The sequence below is a fragment of the Bubalus bubalis genome, chromosome 18 (assembly GCF_019923935.1).
Source record: "Bubalus bubalis isolate 160015118507 breed Murrah chromosome 18, NDDB_SH_1, whole genome shotgun sequence".
In the NCBI taxonomy this organism is placed as follows: domain Eukaryota; kingdom Metazoa; phylum Chordata; class Mammalia; order Artiodactyla; family Bovidae; genus Bubalus; species Bubalus bubalis.
In genome coordinates, this window is record NC_059174.1 from 48,557,566 (window position 1) to 48,578,894 (window position 21,329).

General features: G+C 52.9%; 2 protein-coding genes across 12 annotated transcripts in view; both read left to right on the forward strand.

Moving 5' to 3' along the window:
• The window catches only part of PAK4 (p21 (RAC1) activated kinase 4), a 47,665-nt gene extending 46,357 nt beyond the window's left edge, over positions 1–1,308 (forward strand). For all 11 annotated transcript variants that reach the window (XM_044932309.2, XM_044932308.2, XM_006068673.4 and 8 more), the window contains one exon: positions 332–1,308. In XM_044932309.2, the coding sequence (XP_044788244.1) occupies positions 332–487 (156 nt within the window). In that variant the 3' untranslated portion in view covers positions 488–1,308. The remainder of the gene's footprint in view (positions 1–331) is intronic.
• A 15,231-nt stretch (positions 1,309–16,539) lies between these two features.
• On the forward strand, positions 16,540–20,591 carry NCCRP1 (NCCRP1, F-box associated domain containing). Its single transcript, XM_006068672.4, has 6 exons — positions 16,540–17,088; positions 18,027–18,089; positions 18,177–18,228; positions 19,036–19,131; positions 19,728–19,866; positions 20,000–20,591. Exons 1-6 carry the CDS (start codon positions 16,797–16,799, stop codon positions 20,138–20,140), a joined length of 783 nt encoding a protein of 260 aa, XP_006068734.1. The 5' UTR covers positions 16,540–16,796; the 3' UTR covers positions 20,141–20,591.
• The last annotated feature ends 738 nt before the right edge of the window (positions 20,592–21,329 follow it).

Genomic DNA, 21,329 nt, shown 5'->3' on the forward strand with positions numbered 1-21,329 from the left:
CCCCCAGACCTCGAGTGTCCGTGTGGACTCTGCGCCCTCAGCCCCTCAGAGCTTGCGCTCAGGCTGGCTGGTGAGGTCCAGCAGAGGGACCTTCCGGTGGGGAAATTGCCTCCTGAAAAAGGGGTGCCTCCAGGGCCCAGCTGTTGCCAGCTCCTGCCGAATCATGAAAGTGGGGAGGCCGTGAGCCCCTGGGGCCAAGCTGTCGGTGCGGAGGGCCTCTCTGCCCCTCCCTGGGCAGTAAATGCCATCGGCCCGTTGGGCAGGAGGAAACCGGGGACCTGAAGGCAAGTGAGCAGACTGCTCACCGACCCTCTCGCCCCGCTCCTGGCAGGTGTCACCGTCCCTGAAGGGCTTCCTGGACCGCCTGCTGGTGCGTGACCCGGCCCAGCGGGCCACAGCGGCTGAGCTGCTCAAACACCCGTTCCTGGCCAAAGCGGGCCCTCCCGCCAGCATCGTGCCCCTCATGCGTCAGAACCGCACCCGATGAGGCCCGGTGTCACCCCCACCCCTGAACCAAAGAGCCCCCTGGGTCACCCCTTCCCAGCCAGAGGCCAGTGGGGGGCCGGCCTCTGCTCCTCCCAGCCCCGGAGACACTCCGTGTGGCGCCCCCCTCCTTGCCAGGGGGTGTGCGGGACCCTACTACTGAACTCCGGTTTTGATTTTGTGACTTTGAAAGAAACACAGGGACTCGTGGGAGCAAGTGAGGCTCCCAGGACGCCCCCACCCTCTGGGACAGGCCCGTCCCCGGGGTTTTCCTGTCCCCAGGAAGGGCAGGCGGCCCCCCATCACTGGAAATCTGCCTTGGGGACTGCCGGGGGTGGAGACAACACTACGAAAGGTGTGTGTGTGTGAGTGTGTGTGTGTGCGTGCGTGCGTGTGCATGTGGAAGGTCCAGTTCCGGTGTCCTCCAGCCTGCAAGTGGGGGTGTCTGAGACCTCGTCTGACACGCAGCCCCTCCCCCGAGCCATTGCAGGGGTCGATCATGAATGTCTGAAGAGTGGCCTTTTCCCTCGCCCAGAACCCCTCTGTGTGGCTGGACCTGGGATCCAGGGGGCGGGGCTTCCCACCCACCCCCAGCCTCTGCAGAACATGACTACTGCACCTGGACAGCCTCCTCTTTTCTAGAAGTCTATTTATATTGTCATTTTATAACACTCTAGCCCCCATCTGGGGACAGATAGTCCTTGGCCTGCGGGGTGGCTCCAGGGACAGAACCACCGCTTGAAGAATCAGGTTCCTGGCCCCTCAGCGCAGCCTCGCCCCTCCCCTCCCTCAAGTTAGTTTTACAATTAAAACATTTTCTTGTTTTGTGTGTGTGCAGTGTGTGTAGAGCTTCCCCCCACCCCAGGTCCAGGCCTGCTGGTGGGGAGAGCTGATGGGGCGGGGCTCTAGGCTTGGGAGGAGGCTTGGCTGACCCCAGGATTCCAGCCCCACTAAGGGCCAGGGCCATGTCTCTGGCAAGGAGGTCGGCGGTGGGGGCGGGGGAGTGGGGGCGGGCAGTGAGTTACAGCCCAGCAGCCAGTAACGCGCCTTCTCATGGGGACCGGATCGACGACCCAGGCCTGGAAAGGCAGCCAGTTTACCAGTCCACATGCCAGGATGATCAGCTTGCCATGTCTGCGATTTGCTGGAAACATAAAGGTTGGGTGGAGTGCGTTCAGTGGAGAACTGATCCTTGGGAGCTGACGTTAGGAAACTGGTCAGCAGGCAGATGGGCTTTCGGGGGATAGGCTACAACGGAAGGACCCAGGGCTGCCAGCCTCAGAAACATGCCATTGGCTGAGTCCTTCCCTCCAGGGTGCGGCTGGGGACGTGGGGGCCGAGCCTGGGTCTCAGGAGAATAGCCAGCCGACAGGTGACACCGCTGCTTCTGCATTCTGGGCAGTGACTGCCCCAGGCTGGCATGGGCTTTGCGCACGCCCTCTCTAGCACCTGGGAGAGCAAAGAGGGAACCCCCTATCCAGAGCCCTCCAGGCATCAGTGGCACCAGGGACCTCAAGCTGGTGTGTGGGCAGAAAGTGTGGAGCAGACCCAGAGAATCCAGCTTAGTCCTGTCTCCGCTCCCCTCCTCCCCCACCCCGCCACTGTTAGCACCTGCTCCCTTAGCACCCCTCGCCACAGGCCCTGAATCCCCCAAGAATCAGGGCTCTGTTTCTGTGACCGCCTGGCTGAACGCATGCATGATAGACAGACAGACATAGAAATTTAAAACAGCAGTACAGCCAACTACTGCTGTATATGAGTGTGTTTGAGGCCTGGGTGAAATGGATACATTTTCTGTGGGGAAAAAAAATATATATGCCAAATGGTGTGGGGAGAAACAGTACAAGAAAAGACTGAAGTACACCCTCCACACCCACCCCCTGACAACACACACACACAACTTCAAACTTGAGTGCTTTTACAAATGAATTCCACCCGACAGATGGATCAGGTAATTCCCACCTTATACAAGTTGTTCCGGAAAATAGAAAAAGAGGATAGCTCCCGGCTCCTTGCGGAGGCTGCTACGCCCGTGAGCTGAGAGCCAGATAAGGCCAGTGGAGAGAAGATGGCTGTCTCTAACTCACAGTCCTGTGTGATGAGCTCACGGGATACCCAGGGAGCTCTAGGTTTCGGGACGGGAATCACTTGCCCGTCTACTGCGTGGTGGGGGCAGCTCCGCATGGTTCCGTGGAGACTCCGCTGTTCCTGTCACCTTCAGCCATCATCACTGCTGAGAAGGGTCTTGAGTGGTGTGAGGGCATCTCCTTCTCCAGACCTCCCTCCAGGTACCACGCAGACGGGGTCCCAGGGTATCAGTCAGCCTCTCCAGTTGTTTCCAATGGGGTCTGGGAGCAGGGAGGGGCAGGGCTTAATCCAGGGGGTTGGTTACCAAGGCACTGGGAAGACGGGAGGAGCCAGAGGACCCAGCTGTGCAGTGGTCAATTGCTCCATTGTGTCGCTGTTTGTGACTAGCCCTCCAGGCTCCTCTGTCCATGGTATTGTCCATACAAGAATACTGGAGCAGGTTGCCATTTCCTCCTCCAGATCTGCCCCACCCAGAGAATGAACCTGCATCTCCTGCATTGCAGGCAGATTCTTTACCGCTGAGGCCCAGCCAGCAGTCATTAAAGGCGGGAGGCCGCCGCCTCCTGGAAGCTGGAGTAACAAAGGAGTCAGTGGCACGACCAGAATCCCAGAATGGGTCAGCCGTGGCTGGAACGGGGTTGCTCTCTCCACTTCTGCCTTCTGCTCCCATTCCAGTGCCTCCTACCGCCAGGACCTCACTGATGTCCACTGGCAAGGGACTTCTACGAGGAGTTTTCAGGCTTCCCGCCTCTACAGAACAAGGGAGCTCTTAGAAGCGCAAGTGGGGCAGAGCAGCAGCAGACACGTCCCTCGCAGCCACGTGGCCTAGAGGACTCCCTCTGTCCACGTTACTGACCAGGCACAGAGTGAACGTTGCCTCCGCTGCAGCAGGGGGCGCTCTGGGTGCCGGTCTGAACTGCAGACGCCCAGAAAGGGGAGTCAGGGATGTATTCACCTGTGGGTCAGCGGTGTGTTTACACCGACCCAAAATGAGTGATTGAAACAAGTCGGACCAGTGGCTCTCAAAGTGTGGTTCCTGGACCAATATCATCCCTGGGAACTTGCTGGAAAGGCAAATTGCTAGGCCCCACGCCAGGCTGAATCAGAGACTCTGGGTGGCGCCAGCAATCTGTATTGTAACAAGCTTTCCAGGGGACGCGGATGCCCACTCAAGTTTGAGAACCACTGAGATCCACAGTTGCTCTCGGTAAAAGGCCAAGGAGCGTGGGACGCAGCCCCGCTCAGTCAGCAGGGTCCCAGCCTCCTTCCACCTTGCGGCTCCTCCATCCTAGGATTGCGGCCCCTCCCACGTGAATAGAAGGGCACGCCCCTTCCCTTTAAGGACGTGGCCCAAAGATTTCCCCGTGGCCTCTTCGGCCTGAGTTAGTCACAAGGCCACGCCCAGCAGCAAAGGAGGTTGGGAAATGTAGTCTTTATTCTGGCGGCTGTGCGTCTGAAACTTCTATCTCTACAAGATCTTGCTGTTCACTAAATACGCCAGGCTTCACGCCAGAAAACTCAGAGGCAGACCCAAGTGTACGCAAGAGCAAACGGATGGGGGGCGGGGGCAATAGATAGTTTAATAACAGTGTTGAGGAAATTGGTTCATCTTATCACTTCATGGGAAATAGATGGGGAAACAATGGAAACTGTCAGACTTTATTTTTGGGGGCTCCAAAATCACTGCAGATGGTGACTGCAGCCATGAAATTAAAAGGCGCTTACTCCTTGGAAGGAAAGTTATGACCAACCTAGATAGCATATTGAAAAGCAGAGACATTACTTTGCCAACAAAGGTCCGTCTAGTCAAGGCTATGGTTTTTCCAGTGGTCATGTATGGATGTGAGAGTTGGACTGTGAAGAAAGCTGAGCACCGAAGAATTGATGCTTTTGAACTGTGGTGCTGGAGAAGACTCTTGAGAATCCCTTGGACTGCAAGGAGATCCAACCAGTCCATTCTAAAGGAGATCAGCCCTGGGATTTCTTTGGAAGGACTGATGCTCAAGCTGAAACTCCAGTACTCTGGCCACCTCATGGGAAGAGTTGACTCATTGGAAAAGACTCTGATGCTGGGAGGGATTGGGGGCAGGAGGAGAAGGGGACGACAGAGGATGAGATGGCTGGATGGCATCACCGACTCGATGAACAAGAATTTGGGTGCACTCCGGGAGTTGGTGATGGACAGGGAGGCCTGGCGTGCTGTGATTCATGGGATCACAAAGAGTCGGACACGACTGAGCGACTGAACTGAACTGATGGAAAAAAACCTGACTCCTTACCAAATACAACACAAGGGAACCTGAGGTCGGTACTGTGCAGGGCAGTTGCTGCTATTCTCATGTGCTTATTTACTTTTAAATTGAAATAAAATTAAGTATTTAGTCTCTCTGTTGTGGGTAGTGACCCACATTTCACACGTTCAGTTGCTGCTTCTGGCCAGAAGCTAAGAATTACACATTAGAGATGTGAAAACTATTACCTTTGTTTATCGGACAGTGTTTCTCTAGCTGGATTAAACATCACCATGAAAGGTCAACTATAAAGTTGATGGAGGAAAATAATTGATAACCTAGGGGCAGAGAAGGACTTCTGAAAACCCCAAAGGAATAAATTACAAAGGAAAAAATATCAATTTGATTATGCCAAAATTTATTTTGTTCAAGGAAGGACATAATGGGCAAATGTATTGGGTTTCAGAATGGGAGAAAATATTTGCAAATCCTAAGGAGAAGGCAATGGCACCCCACTCTGGTACTCTTGCCTGGAAAATCCCATGGATGTAGGAAGGCTGCAGTCCATGGGGTCGCTGAGGGTTGGATACGACTGAGCGACTTCACTTTCACTTTTCACTTTCATGCATTGGAGAAGGGAATGGCAACCCACTCCAGTGTTCTTGCCTGGAGAATCCCGGGGACGGGGGAGCCTGGTAGGCTGCTGTCTATGGGGTCACACAGAGTCGGACACGACTGAAGTGACTTAGCAGCAGCAGCAGCAACATCTTTAAGATATATTTTTTAAAACAAGAAAAAGAGCATTTCTTACAGAAAAACGGGCATTCACAATGGTATAAACAAACAACTAAGAAAAAAAATTCCAAAACCCAACAAGGATGTGCACAGGTGCTCAAACTCATTAGTAATCAGAGAAACACTAACTCCAGGGACTTCCTTGGTGGGCTAGTGGCTAAGACTCTGAGCTCAGAATGCAGGGGGTCCAGGTCAGGGAATTGTTAATACATCCCGCATGCCGCAAGTAAGTTTCCATGGCGCAACGGAAAAAAGAGCCTACTTGCTGCAACTAAAGATCATACATGCTGTAATGAAGACAGATCTCAAGTGCAGCAACTGAGACCCAGTGCCACAAATAAATTAATAATAAACATTTACTTTTAAAAAAAAAAGCGAATTTTAACAATGAGCTGTCATTTTAACACTACGAATCTGGTAAAAATTAATGTCTGGCTTAGTCAAATGAAGTGCTGCAAGTACGAATCTCCTAACAATTCCACTCTCGGGTGACTTCCCAAAGAAATTCTCTCTTGGGACCGTGAGGGAGCGTGCCCAAAGATGTTCGAGGCAGCAGTATTTATGTGGGAGCTGAGGGCACAAGGCAAGGTTCCTGCGACGTCATCAGGAGCCAGGGCCCACCTGTGCCCATAGCAAAACGCAAAGCCAAATATTGTGGATATAAAATAGTCCTGGCTTCCCAGGTGGCTCAGTGGTAATGAACCCGCCTGCCAACACAGGAGACTCGGGTTTGATCCCTGGGTCAGGAAGATCCCCTGAAGAAGGATATGGCAACTCACTCCAGTATTCCTGCCTGGGAAATTTGACACATAGAGGAGCCTGGTGAGCTAAAGTCCATGGGATCCCAAAAGAGTTGGACACGACTAAACAGCAACATTTGCAAAACCAGAAAAGAGACTTGTTCATATAGTAGAATGACTCCCGTGAGCAGAATGGGAAAAGGAGGGGCACAAAAGAAGGAACGAAAGAACAAGAGAGGGGTCTTGGGAGGAGTAAAGGCCTTGAAGGCCACGACAAAGGTCTGTTTTGTAAGCAAAGGGCAACCCCCTCTGGTGTGGGTTGGGGTCTGGTTACAGGTATTTAAAATGAAAATTATCCAGGAGATTCTAACATGCAGCCAGGAATGAGAATGGCAGTTTATCTGCCGCAGTAAGTCACTGTTAACCTCAAACCTCGTGCCTGCCTCCCACCATGTCCCACAGGGGAAGGGCCAAGGAATCATTCCACACCTTCCCCCATTTCACAGACAAGGAGACTGAGGTCACATGGCCTACAATGGCCAGGCCTAAAGCCGTGAGTCCCTTTCTTCTTAAAAAAAAAAAAAATTGTTTATTTATTTATGGCTGTGCTGCGTCTTTCTTACTGCCCTGACTTGTCTCTAGTTACATTGAACGGGGGCTACTCTTCAGTTGCGGTGTGCAGGCTTCTCTTGCTGCAGAGCACGAGCTCTAGGGCCCATGGGCTTCAGCAGTTGCGGCTGCCAGGCTCTAGGGCACAGCCTCAATAGTTGTGCCACATGGGCTTAGTTGCTCCTCGGCATGTGGGATCTTCCCAGACTAGGGATCGAACCCCAGTCTCCTGCGTTAGCAGCGGATTTTTCTTTTACCACTGAGCCACCAGGGATGCCCTCATTGACTTTCTGAGCCAGGCCTCAGGCTGGGCAGAGAGGCTGCAACAGTGAGCAGGACGCTCCGACTCTGACACCCCAGGGCCAGACAAATGACATGGGGTAGGGGGAGGAAGTGGCCACACGCAGGTCCCTTTGAAGGCCAGTGACTTCTCAGGGCTCCACAGCCTTGCAGAAGTTTGGTCTGATGGTGCCAAATGTTCTGATTTTCCTCAAGAAATCCCCATGTTCATGTGAAAGTCCTTGAATCTCAAAGGTAGGTCACTAATTAAAAACATTCAACAGTATCATGTGGGGCAAGCAAAATCGAGGGAATAGTTAGCATTCATCAAAACCTTACTGTGTCCAGCGCTTTGCTGAGTTCCTGGTGTTACCTAATTAACCCTGTAGAGGCTTGAATAGTGTTCCCTTCTTCCCCCACCACCCCAAGAAAGAAAAAACCAGATACATCCCCATGGAACCTGTAAGTGTGACCTTATTTGGAAAAGGGGACTTTGAGATGTGATTAAGGACCTTGAGGTGAGATCTTCCTGGCTTATCTGGGTGGGCCCTAAAACCAGTGACAAATGTCCTTATAAAGAAAAAAACAGGGAAATTTGAGACACCCATCAAGCCCTTGTGAAGAGATTAGAGTCCTACAGCCATGAGTAAAACCACACCAGCAGCCTCTGGAAGCTGAAAGAGGCAAACAAAATCTCCCCCTAAAGCTCCAGAGGGAGCAAGTCCTTGCTGACACCTTGATTTCAGACTGCCTGCTTCCAGAACCATGAGAGAATACATTTATGCTGTTTCAAGCCACCCCAGTGTGTGGCAATTCATAATGGCAACCCCAATCCTCCTAGGGCTTCTCCTAGGAGGAAGTGGCTCAGGCAATAAAGAATCCACCTGCATTAAAGGAGATCCAGGTTTGATCCCTGGGTCAGGAAGATCCCCTGGAGAAGGGAATGGCAACCCATTCCAGTATCCTTGCCTGGAGAATTCCACGGACAGAGGAGCCAGGTGGGCTTGGGGTCACAAAGAGTCGGATACAACTGAGTGACTAACTCTCCAGGCTCACCAACCTTCCTAGCAGCCCTCTGAGGAAGCACCTTCCGTGTCCTGTTTTACAGCTGGGACGCTGTGGAACAGAGACTCCGAGTCACTAGTCTAAGGTCACACAGCAAGAAAGTGGTCAAGGCAGAGTTCAAAGCCATCACCATGCCACAGCCTCCTGAAGACTGAGAATCTCTCACGACTGCACCTGAGGGACCACAGGTCTGAGCAGGAAAGGGTCAGCCTCTGTCTTCTGGGGCTGCAGTCAACCAAACTAGGCCAGACCCCCAAAAAGAGACTCCAGAAGAGAGATGGCTGTTCTTGGAAAACACTGAGGGGTGTTGGTTCGGGGCAGGGGACAAGACGGGGCAGCAAACAGGGTCCTGACCTGTCGCTTGGGGGTTGGGGACTGCTCACAGCCTTTTCCAGGTTGACCAAAGGTATCTGCAGAAGTCTGGGGACCACTGGGTTAGACAGAATTAAATTCTCTCTTCCTTTCTTCCCCTCTCCCTCTCTTCTCTACACCTTTATCCCCAACTTTCTCTCTCTCTTATTCTGCCATTTAATCGTATTGAGTATTTGAACAGGTAACAGAAACCCATGGTACAAAATATAAAAGATTCCAAAGGGACTAAATTGCAAAGTCAACCTTCCGTCCTCCACATGCCCTGCCCCCGGGTCCCCGTCCCCCAAGGTAGCCACTGAGACAAGTTTCTTGCATCTCCTTCCAGAAATGTATGCGTGTACCTAGAAATACCTACATGCGTATACTGGCGTATGTTCTACTTTGCACAAAAGTTTGCAAAATGTGCACATCCTTCTACAACTTGCTCTATTGCGACCTAATGGTGTATTCTGGTGGTCGGTCCCAGGTGGGGTACATGAGCAACCTCGCCCGTGGTGATGGCTCAGTAGTATTCCGTGGTGCATATGAACCCTGATTTCACTGGAACAGCCTCTGCTGATGGACGTTCAGGAAGCTCGCGGTGGTTTCCTAAGCAATGCCACAGGAGAGACCTTGCATGTACTTCCTATCTGGCAAATTTATCTTGCCCCCTCCCCTGCCTGCCCCTGGACTCCCACCTGCCTGCTGCCCCCAGGTGATGCCTTCTGGATATCTCTGACCTTCTGGATCCTTCCCTGGATCTGGTCAACTCCATTCCAGTCTCCATAAGCATCTCAGTTGTCTGCCTGTCTGCTTCAGCGTCTCTAGATTTCTCTGCCTCTCTTTCCTTCTGTGTCTATCTTCATCTCTGTCTCTCTTTGTTTTCCTCCTTACCAGCTTCCCTTGTCTTCCTTTTTCTCTCCCTCCATCCCATCTTGTTTCCCTCCTGTTATCTCCCAACTCATCCCGCCTCTCTGTTGCCCCCTGCAAGGTGAAGCTGGTTCAACACATGTCCCCACCTCAGAGCCCAGTGGTTTCTCCCTGGGGATGTGGTACCCAACCTAGCACACCTTTCTCCCACCCTCACTCCTCTCTTGACCTGGCTGGGGTCTCCCATCCTCTGCAGTCCTGATGGAGAAGCCACCATCTGCTCGTCCAAGCCCTGGTGCCCTGGTGCCCTGGTGCCCGCCCCCCACCCTTTCTTTCTCTGTACCAGCAGGACTGGACCCTGGGCCCAGCTGGCACTCCTGGGGGTGATACTGGTTTTTCATCAGGAGTCATGGGAAGCTAGACTGAGGCAGGTTGGATTTGGCTTCTGGGCTAGACAGAGCCTTGTCCTCCTGTTGGGGACCCAGCCTTCTTGCCCTCCCTGCTCAACAAACAGAGCAACCAGTCTGTGTCAACCCTGAGCTGGGGACAAATAACAAACCAACCCCCACCCAAGGCCCTGCCCTGGTGAGGTTGACATTCTCACCGGGTGACACAGTTCATGACCAAGTGAACATACCCACATACTCATAGGTATTTAAAGACCACACGAAGTTCAAGAAAGAAAGAACGGGGTGTGGTGACAGAGGAGAGCAGGGGGTAGGAAAGTGACCTGGTGGGGGAGCGCCCAAGTTGCTTTATATGAACCAATAGGGAACAATCACTGAGATGCATTGTTAGAATAAGGAAGAGGGGTGTGTGCCTTATGAAGAGATGACATTTGAATGGAGAGGAAGTAATTGGTGGAGGCATGGAGTGGAAGACCTTGTAGCCAGAAAGTGAGGCACATGCAAAGGTTCTGAGGTGGGAAAGAAGTTGGCGGGTCAAGGACCAGCAAAAATACGGGACTTATGGTGGGTGAGGAGGAAAGTGTGGACCACCTCACATAGCACTGTGGGGAGGAGATAGACCCATTTTTCAGATGAGAAGCTAAGCTTTGGAAAGAAAGGAAAGTCTTTTGCCTAAGAACACACAGAGTAAGGGTGAGGACTGCTGAACTCAGGCAGCCTTCTGCTCCTCACCACTAGGACAGTGGTTCTTAGTGAGGGATCCCAGACCAGCAGCGCAGCATCACCTCTTGGGTCCACCCCAGAAACACTGAATCAGAGACTGGGGGTGGGGGCTTCGCTAGAGGTCAAGTGGTGGAGACTCTGCAGTTCCACTGCAGGGGCCATGGGTTCCATCCCTGGTTGGGGAACTAGGATCGCACATGCCGCAGAGCAACTGAACACCACAACCAGAGCCCACAGCTCCAGAGCCTGCACCACAACTAAGACCCGATGCAGCCAAATAAATAATTTTTTTTTAAAGGAGTGAGACATAAGGAAATGAGAGCGAAGGAAGGCACGTGACCACAGAGGCAGAGACTGGAGTGATATGACCACAAGCCAAGGAATGCTGGCGCCGCCGGGAGCTGGGAGAGGCGAGAAAGGCATCCTTCCTAGACCCTCTGAGGGGTTGCCACCTGCCAACTTGATTTCAGACTTTTGGCTTCTAGAACCATTAGAGAATAAATCTGTTTTGTAAGCCACCACATATGTGCTAATTTGCTGAGGCAGCCCTAAGAGATGAATCTACCGTTTGGTGGGGCAGACGGAGCAGCGGACTCCAGCTTGACTTCCCACCTGGGGCAGAAGACAGAGCCCACCCAGGCTTCCCCCTGACCGCTTCTGAGAACTCAGAATCTTCTTATGTGTGGAATTCAGAGATGCTGGGATGTAATGAAAGGGACAGAGATGGGGATGAGGTAAACTGAGACCAACTCAAAGACTTAGAAGTGGGGCTGCAAACCAGAATCTGGGGTAGGGGAGAGTCTGGGGAGCCGGGAAGGGTTTCAGGAAAGCAGAGATGACTCACCAGATGGCTGGTGAGAAAGATCAAGAGGCATAAGGAGCTTGGGCCCTAACCTGGGCCACCCTTGCAGGGAATGCAGACTCTGGGCCAGACAGCAGAGGTTCAAATCCCAGCTTTGCCACTTTCTGGCTGTGTGACCTTGGGTAAGACACTTCACCTCTCTGTGCCTCAGTTTCTTCATCTGTAAAGTTGGTTTAATGATAATACCTACCTTACAGGGGGCAGTTCATTTAATAGACATAGAGCACATAGTGCCAGGCACACAGCAACTGCTCCATTATTGCTAATACTGTTGTTGTTTTTATCATCTCATTCTGTTCCTCAGGTGTTGACATGGTGATGCCTCTCAGATTTGTGCCTCAGCCCTGATACCTGTCTTTGAACTCTGCTTTGTACATCCAGCTGCCCCTACCCCCAATATTGCTCCTTTAGATATCCAGTACTGACATCTGGGGCTTCCCAGGTGGCTCAGTGGTAAAGAATCCTCCTACCAGTGCAGGAGACATGGGTTTGTGTAGCAACCCACTCCAGTATTCTTGCCTGGGAAATCCCAATGACAGAGAAGCCTGGTGGGCTACAGGCCATAAGGTCATAATAGAGTTGGACACAACTTAGTGATTAAGCAACAACAATAACTGACATCTGAGACAGAATACTGCTTCCTGCTTCCTCCTCACCGTCAATCCTGTTCTGGCCTCATCTTCCCCTCTGTGCAAATGGTACCACCTTCTTCTGCCCGTTGCTCAACCCTCAAGGCCAATCAAGGCTTTCCCCTCTGTCAAATCAACAAAGATATTCAATCTGTCCTCGACCCAGCAGTCACTCCATGGCACCACTCTGGTCCTGTCCACCCCCAGCTCCTTCCTTATTGTTTCCCTGCACCCTCTGCCCACACTCAGCTAGAAATCAGTTCATCACTTCCCAGCTGAAACTTTCCCCGCAGTTTCACTGTGAATTGATTACACTTAGATAAATCCTACAGAGCTGCCCCCAGCAATGCCCTATCTGATCTCATCTCCCCTGCACTCCCTCCATTTCAGCCACACTGGCCTCCCTCCTGTTCCCCAAACCCACCACTCCTGGTCCTACCTTAGAGCCTTTACACTTGCTGTTATCTCCTTTTCAGGTCTTTGCTCTAACGTCACCTCCTCCAAGAAGCCCTCCCTGACCACTTCAGCTAAAACGGGCTTCCTACCCACTCCTTTGCCCCGTCATTACAACCTTTTTCACCATCAGAGCATTTAGTGCTGCCCTTTAATTAGTTACTCATTGAGGGAATTCTCTGGTGGTTCAGTGATTAGGACCCCATGCACATCAGGGTGCAGATTCAATCCCTGGTCAGGAAACTAAGATCCCATGAGCCCAATGACTTAGCCAGTAAACAAAAGAAAGAAAGAAAGAAAGAAATTCTTAAATTGCTGAAGTCCATCCCTCCTCCCACAAGGAAGCCGCACAGGGATAGGAATCTGTTCTTCCACCATTATATCACCAACACAGAGGGATTGGACACTGTGGATGTTTAATAAGTATTTATTGAAAGAATAAAAGGTAGTAGCCTATGAGGCCCACTGTTCTACATCTTGCCTTTTTCACCCAATAGACTTGTGGCTAGTGGTAAAGAATCTGCCTGCCAATGCAGGAGATGCAAGAGACACGGGTTCGATCACTGGGTCAGGAAAATCCCCTGGAGATGGAAATGGCAACCTACTCCAGTATTCTTGCCTGGGAGATCCCATAGACGGAAGAGCCTGGCAGGATACAGTCCATGGGATTGCAAACAGTCAGACGTGACTGAGCCACCAAGGGAGAGGAGGGGGAGGTTTGTTGCCATTTCCTTGTCTGTACATCAGGACTGCCATGTCCTTTTGCCTTTTTTTCTTACTGGGATATAATTTACATACAAGAAAATACACTCATTAATTTTTTTTTAATTTTATTATTATTATTTTTGGCTGAATGCCGAATCTTAGTTCCCCAACCAGGCATCGAACTTTTGCTCCCTGCATTGCAGCATGAAGTTTTAACCACTGGATCACCAGGAAAGTCCCTAAACCCTTTTCTTCTTTCAGTTGCACTGGGTCTTCGTTGCTGTGCTCAGGCATTCTCTAGCTGTGGCAAGCAGGGGCAACTCTTTGTTGCGGTGCTCAGGCTTTTCATCGCAGTGGCTTCTCTTGTTGCAGAGCAGGATCTCTAGAGCACAGACTCAGTATTTGTGATGCTTAGGCTTAGTTGCTCCCAGACATATGGGATCTTCTCAGACCACAGACCAGGGATGGAACCCATGTCCTCTGCATTGGCAGGCGGATTACTAACCATTGGACCACCAGGGAAGTCACCCCCCTCCCCCAACACACACACACCCATTCTAAACATACAGTTTGATGAATTTTGGCTAGTGTATACTCCCATATAACTACCACCACAATTAAGATAAAGCTTTTTTCTCACCCCAGAAAGGCCACCCCTCTGTCCTACAGCCCAGGCAACCACCAACCTGCTTTCTTTGATTCTAGATCGCTGTTTCAGAGCTTGAGTCCCCACACTGGGACCTTTGCTGATCAGAAGGTGAAGAAAGGAGACACTGGAGATCTAATGTTGAAAGACACTTGGCTCTGTATGGCTCCTGGATTGCTCAGATTTAAGTAAAACTATTTCTCATAGTATGGGGTGATAGGGTGGGTGTTTCTAAAATTTCAGATTCTGGGGTCCACAGGGACTAAATTAGACTCCTGGGTGTAAGGTTTGAAAATACACTTTTTTTTTTCTTTTGGCCATGCCATGAGGCATGTGGGATCTTAGTTCCCTGACCAGGGATCGAACCCATGCCCCCTGCATTGAAAGTGCAAATCTTAACCATTGGACTGCCAGGGAAGCCTGAAGATACACATTTAAAATAAGTTCCATGGGTGAATCTGGTGAGCACTAAAATTTGGGGATCGTGTGGTATGAGGATATGGGTGAGACAGAAGGGCATTCTGGGTAGAAAGAACTTTCTGAGCAAAATCCCTGAGATGGGTGAGAACAGGGACCAGAAATCCAGGGCCTGTAATGCTGGCAGAGAGCTGGGATTTTTCTCCTGAGGGCACTGGGGAGCCATGGCAGGTTTAAGCGGGGGAGTGACTACTTGTGTTGAACCTTTCATAAGATCCTTTTAACTGTGGCCCATGTGTGTGTGTAAGAGAAGGGGCTGAGGACCCCAGGAGTGAGATAGTGTGGACACCATGGCAGGAGGGGGGCAGACAGAGGAGGGGTGTTGATCCTGATGCTACAGATTTCCTGCCTTTTTTTTTTTTTTTTTTTTTTTTTTTTTGGTCTCTGGCTCTGAGCCACTCCCTGCCCTGGATTCTGACCTGGGGACAGCTCTGACTCCACTAGATAGACACTCCTCCTCCTGACTCTGTCCTTTCTTCCTCCTCTGATGAAGACAGGCAGGCAGCCAGGCAAGGGTGTGGGTCTGTGCGCTTGCAGTGGTGGTGGGAGTGTCTCCAGTTATGCGTGGATCATGGGCTCTGCAAGTATTTGGAAACCTCTTGGGGACTTCTGGGTGAGCAGGGATATTGCACATAAGTTAGTTTGTCCCCTTCTGTGGGTCCTGCCTCCCCCCAGGGCCCTGGCTAATTCCCAGCTTTCCCAGGATAGGTCACTTCACCTCTCTTGCCTCTCAGTTCCCCAGTCAGTCAGTGGAGGAACTATTACCAGTCCCCACCTCCCAGGGTTGTTGTAAGACATAATGAGTTAAAGGCAGATACTCAATAAATGTAACTATGTTCTCCCATCTGTTTCCGTGTGAGCCACTGTCTCTGGGGGTAATTTGAATCTGTATCCCTGTGTATCACATGAAATTCTGTGTCTAATTTGCCACATACCAGCTGTGCAACCTTGGGTGAGTTACTAGACCTCTCTGAGTCTCAGTAACTGAGACTTCTACAAAAGTAGAAGTCTACAAAATGGGTATAACAATAGTACCTATTTCCTATGGAAGATATGGAGATTGAATTAATTACTCCACCTAAAGAATTTAGAACAATGCCTGGCACACAGGCGTTAATTACATGAGCATCATCATTTGGGTGTGAGCTCCACTCTGTGTGTCTGCAGAATGTGTCTGTCAGCATCTTGCGGGAATCTGGGGCGGGAAGCATATGGGGTTATCTGGGGTGGTATGGGACCAGGCCTGTGAGGGAGCCATCTAGTTTTTCATCTGTGAAATGGGGATAACAACAGCTCCCTACTCAGGGTTGGTGTGCAAGCTGGATGCTGGGGTGCATGTGGCTGGCACGCAACTCCATATTCATTCACTATTATCTTTTCTTATGTATAAAATGCCCGTAATAATAGCACCTAAGTTGTTAGAGGATGAAATGAACTTGAAAAGCTTAGGACAACATCTAGCAAGCAGAAAGCATTCACTGTGGCACTTGCTACTGGTAACTTATGTGGGACTGAGCCCATGCTTACCTGAGCGGGCTGTGGGATGTGGCAAGGGCAGGCTGTGGGCGTGGGCATCTGGCCCTTCAAGTTCCTCCGCCACCCCACTTCCTCCGCACCCCCGACCTCCTGCCCCCGCCATCGCTCCAGCCCTGACTCCAAACTCCCTATGACCTCCCAGGGAGGAGGTTTGGCCAGCCTGCACCGCCTGCCCAACCCCAGGAAGAGATGCAAGGCACCCCAATATCCAGGAGGGGTTATTACTACCTCCCTTTCTGACACTATCTCAGTGTCTCCCTCGGGTCCCCCATCTCTGTGACTCCCCATCTCTAGCTCAGAGTCTCTCTGGGTCTCTCTCTGTCCCCCACCCCACGCCTCTATGCTTCTGGGACAAGAAATATCAGGTCCCAAGTTCGTGTCCCAAGTGAGGACAGAGGAGGAACAAGCAGAGGCGGGACTCCCCTCCCACTCCCACCCCTTACAGCATGCCCAGCTGACGGGGAGGTTGCGGGGGGAGAGGGGGGCTTCATTAATTAAGCTTTCCTCCAGCCACGCGGGATGTTAACGAGGTGGATGGGCCTCATTAGAGAGCCGAGCCCTGGCATTAACGCCTTGGTCACACCCCTCTCCAGGGCTGATGTCTGGGGAAACTGGAGCAGGAGGCTTGGGAAACACAGCTGGGCTGGGACCCGGACTTCTGCAGGCTGGGAGAAGGAGGGGCTGGGACCTGGGCTCCCGAGCCCCGAGGAAGGAGGGCCTGGGGGCCCGGATCCTTCCCCCAACACACCCCTCTACTTAAAGGCCAGTCGAGGCGCTCCGCCCTCTCCCGCCCCGGGTTCACCCCGAACCCTGCGGAGGAGCCCGGACAGTCACCCAGACCCGAGCGATGGAGGAGGTGCGGGAAGGACCAGAGCTCGGCGGCGGGATGGAGGAACCCGCGAGCCCCCAGGAGCCGGCGTCGCCGCCCCCGCCCCCGTCGCCGCCTTCGCCCGCGGCCCCCGAGACCCCTCGGCTCCCTGCGCCCGAGTCGCCAACCGAGGCCCACGCGCGGCAGCTGCTGCTGCAAGAGTGGGCGCCGCCGAGAGGGAGCCTGGAGCTGCCCCCGCGCCTCACCTGGAAGCTGCTCTTCCTGAGGCGGCCGCTCTACCGCAACCTACTGCGCTCGCCCAACCCCGAAGGTGCGGGGCCGTGGTCCGCGCGAGGCTGGAGCAGCCGGGAGGCCGCCACGCCTCCGTCTCCTTCCCCTGGGCTCGCTCACCTAGACCGTCGGTCTCGTCTTCTCTTTGTTTCCTTGTCTCTCTTAACTCTGTTTCTTCGTCTCTGTCTCTTGATGTCTCCCTCTGTGTTTTTATTTCTCTGCATCCTTCTCTGGGGCTTCTCCGGTGGCACAGAGATAAAGAATCCACCTGCACTGTAGGAGATGCAGAAGACGCAGGTTCGATCCCTGGGTCGGGAAGATCCCCTGGAGGAGGGCATGGCAACCCACTCCAGTGTTCTTGCCTGAAGAATCCCATGGACAGAGGAGCCTAGTGGGCTCCAATCCATGGGGTCGCAAAGAATCTGACAGGCCTGAGCGGCCGAGCAGCCATGCATTCTAGCACTTCCTTCTCTGTCCCTTTTTCTCTCAGCGTGTCTCTCTGTCTCACTTGCATCTCTGTCTCTTTCTACATCTTGTGTCTCTATCTCTCACAGGGTCTGTATCTCTCCCTCCCTCCTCCCATGTTACCATTCAGTCGCTCAGTCATTCCGACTCTACGACCCCATGGACTGCAGCACGCCAGACTTCCCTGTCCTTCACTATCTCCCCGAGCTATCTCCCTCCTCCCCCTCCTCCCATAGTCTCTCTTTTTCTTGGTTCCTCTCTCTCTTTCTCCCTCTGTTCCTCCCCTCTCGCCACAACGCCCTCCCCCTCCAAGCACTGGCCCTCTGACCCCAGGACATTCTCAGGGCTCTCCCAGGGCCCTGACTCACTCCCCGCTGCCTGGCTGGGCTGGTCTGGCAGGCGGGGCACTGATTCCTGTCCTTCCAGCCGCGTCCAGCGGGCAGTGAGTGGGTATCCTGCAGGAAGGAGGGCAGCTTCAGCACGCCTGAGGCTCCGCTTCCCTGCGCGTTTCAGGCATCAACATTTATGAGCCAGCGCCCCCTACCGGTCCCACCCAGCAACCCCTGGAGGCTCTGGGTAAGCGCCCGGAGGCTAGCCCCGTGCTGTGGAGGGGTGGCCCTGGAGAAGGGGCAAGTTTTAATCCGTTGCTCCTCCATCCGCCAGGCAATTTCCGCGGCTGGCACATCAGGACTGAGAAACTCCAGCAGAACCTCAGGTGAGTGGCCGGGACACACGTGGCCTGCATTTGATTCCCTCTTCCGGCCTCCCTTGCTGTGGGACCTGGAAAAGCTGTCTTTACCTCTCTGGGCCCTAGTCTCCTGCTCTGTAAACAGGATGTCATAAAAGCATGCCCATAAAACACACGGCATAGGGTCTGGCTAGTTTGCAGATAGTAGGTGTTCCATGCCGTCTTAGTCACTCAGTTAGCGTCCAACTCTTTGCGACCCCATAGACGGTAGCCCACCAGGCTCCTCTGTTCATGAAATTCTCCAGGCAGGAATACTGGAATGGGTTGCCATTCCCTTCTCCAGGGGATCTTCCGGACCCAGGGATCCAACCCGGGTCTCCGTCTCTGCCGGTGGATTCTTTACCGCCCGAACCAGGGAAGCCTAGCAGTTAATACTGTTCCTATACTCAGCCTCTTTCTGTGGGAACGGGAGAGTCACCTAGGCCACCAGCTGGCTCCCTTTCTGCATAGTGGGTGGGATGCCACAGCTCAGGGGCTCCAGGTCACAGGCGCTTGGGTTCAGCTCTGCCACTTCTTTGCTGCTCGATCTTTTAAGTCACTTGCCTGTGTGCACCACGGTTTCCCCATCTGCAACACAGGGTTCAGGATGCATCGCCCTCAGAGAAGCTCATAGGAGCCGAGACTGAGGTGCTGAGTGGCTGCTCAGCCCCCCTAGGCCAGTGCCCTTGATGTCTTTAGGAGGGTGGTACGATCAGGGTGTCCCGCTTCAGGGGCCCCGGCTGACCTGGGAGAATGCCAGCAGATGGCAGCCCTCCCCCGTGCCCTCTCTCACAGCTGGACGGTGAAGCAGCAGTGCGTGGACCTTCTGGCCGAGGGCTTGTGGGAGGAGCTACTGGATGATGAGCAGCCACGTATCACGGTCATGGACTGGTACGTGCCTCCGCCCCGCCCACCTGCCCAGCCAGGTGGCACACGTGGGCTCCCCAAACCGCATGCCTCACCCCGTGCTCCCTGAGACCCTCCTGCCACTGGGGGACCCAGCCCTTTCCATATCTCTGGCCCCTTTGGTCTGAATCTTCCTGTTCTTGGAATATTCCCGCCCAGAGCCTCTTCTTTCTTCCTTGGATGTTGGTTACCCTCTTTTCTTGAGATGGATTCCCCCCTCTATTTGGCTGCGTCTCACAGCTTGAGGGATCTCAGTTCCTCAACCAGGGATTGAACTCAGGCCATGGGGAGCCTTCCCTGATCACTCCCAAGCTGGGTCAGATGCATTATGCTCCAGCACCCCGAATGTCCCCTATCCCAGCCCTGACCATGCCTAATTGTCGCTTCCTAATGACATGTCCACCTCCCCAACTAGACCATTATTAATCCCATGAGAGCAGGGCGTAGGGTTGTCTTGGTCACTGCCATGTCACAAGCAGCACCCAGCCCCGGCGCACAGAGTGGGTGCCAGTGGGTGTGTGTGTGGAATGGCAACCGTACCAGGAGTGGGGCTGTGGTGGCAGCTGAAGGCCTGCCCCCAGGTTCGAGGACAGCCGACTGGATGCGTGTGTGTATGAGCTGCACGTCTGGCTGCTGGCGGCTGACCGCAGCACAGTCATCGCCCAGCACCACGTGGCCCCCCGCACCTCCGGGAGAGGCCCTCCCGGGCACTGGATCCAGGTGAGACGCCCTACCCCGGCCACCACCCCCACACGTGCTTTCGTGTCCCAAGACCTCACAGAGGGAGGAGGGAGGAGGGCAGGGCTTACGGGTCCCTAAAAAGAACTTCTTCCTGACCCTGGTGCTGCCCCAGGTATCCCACGTATTCCGCCAGTATGGCCCCGGCGTCCGCTTTGTCCACTTCCTGCACAAGACCAAGAACCGGATGGAGCGTGGTGGGCTGCGGCGGACTAGGGTGACCGACTCCTCTGTGTCTGTGCAATTCAGGGAGTGATAGGCTGACCCTGGGCCCCTCCTGACCTCTCATATGATGATACAAGATACCAACCCCTCAGTGACTTCTTATTACCTTATCGCTTCTGATATCTTAGCATCTCTTTGATCCCCTAGCAGCTCCCTAAGCCTTAGAAGTCCCTAACCCTTAGTACCTCCTGACCCTTAAGCTCCACCATGTTTCCTGAGCACCCCGCTTCCCCCTTTATACCCTCCTGTCCCCTTGGCTGCTCCTGGATCACATACTACCTCCTATGCCCTGTAATCCTGCCTGGGCCTTGGCTTCTCATTTGACATCTTCACACATCTTTGTCTGTCTGTCTCGCTGGCATTTTCGCTGCACTCTCTGCATGAGGGCAGTGGCCACTTCTTCCTGAGTTAGTGCTTAACAAGATAATAGGGGCTCAATAAACCTTTGTTGACTGAATAAATAAATACATGTGCCCAAGGAATGCTGTTTCCCTGGTGTTTGCTCCTTAGAACTTCACCAAGTTCATTTCCCACTTGCACGTTCTCTAATCCTTGATCTCCAGCGCCTCCCTTGACCTCTGATCTCTAATGTTCCAAATTTATGGCCTCATAGCCTCTCTACTTACCTCCTTCTTCTCCCATGTCTCTTAACTCTCAGAATGTCCCCAGATTTCCTTCCTCCCTCCAATTCCATGTTATCATCCCCCAGAGCTGTCCCTCTACTTCTCTTCCTCCCAAGACCCCTCATTGCTCCTCTCTTACTCCTCCAGAGCCCCCAAACCTAGATACTCATCAAGGGTCCTTATTCTTAGAAGTAGTAAATTGCAAATTTGAATTTTCAGGAATATGCAAATTAGAATGAAAGTGTTCTCCATGTGCTGGAGCCTGGGGCATTAAAAGTATTTCACAACCCATGAGTCCTGGGCTGTGGGCAGATCACAAAACAGACCCTGGACCTACATGGGGCAGAGTCCTTGAAGGCCTCTTACCATTGTACATATGAATCCTGAGAGAGTCTTGAGGTCCCTGGCAGGCCTGAATACCTGGTGTGGGGAAGGGGGGATTCAGAAAATGGCTATCCACCAAAAAGTGTAGAAAGCATTTCAGTGTTTAACAATCAGCCAGCAGTGTGACTTCTCCGGTAGTCCTGTGGCTAAGACTCTGGGCTCCCAATGTAGGAGGCCCAGGTTCCATCCTTGTCCAGGGAACTAGATCCCACA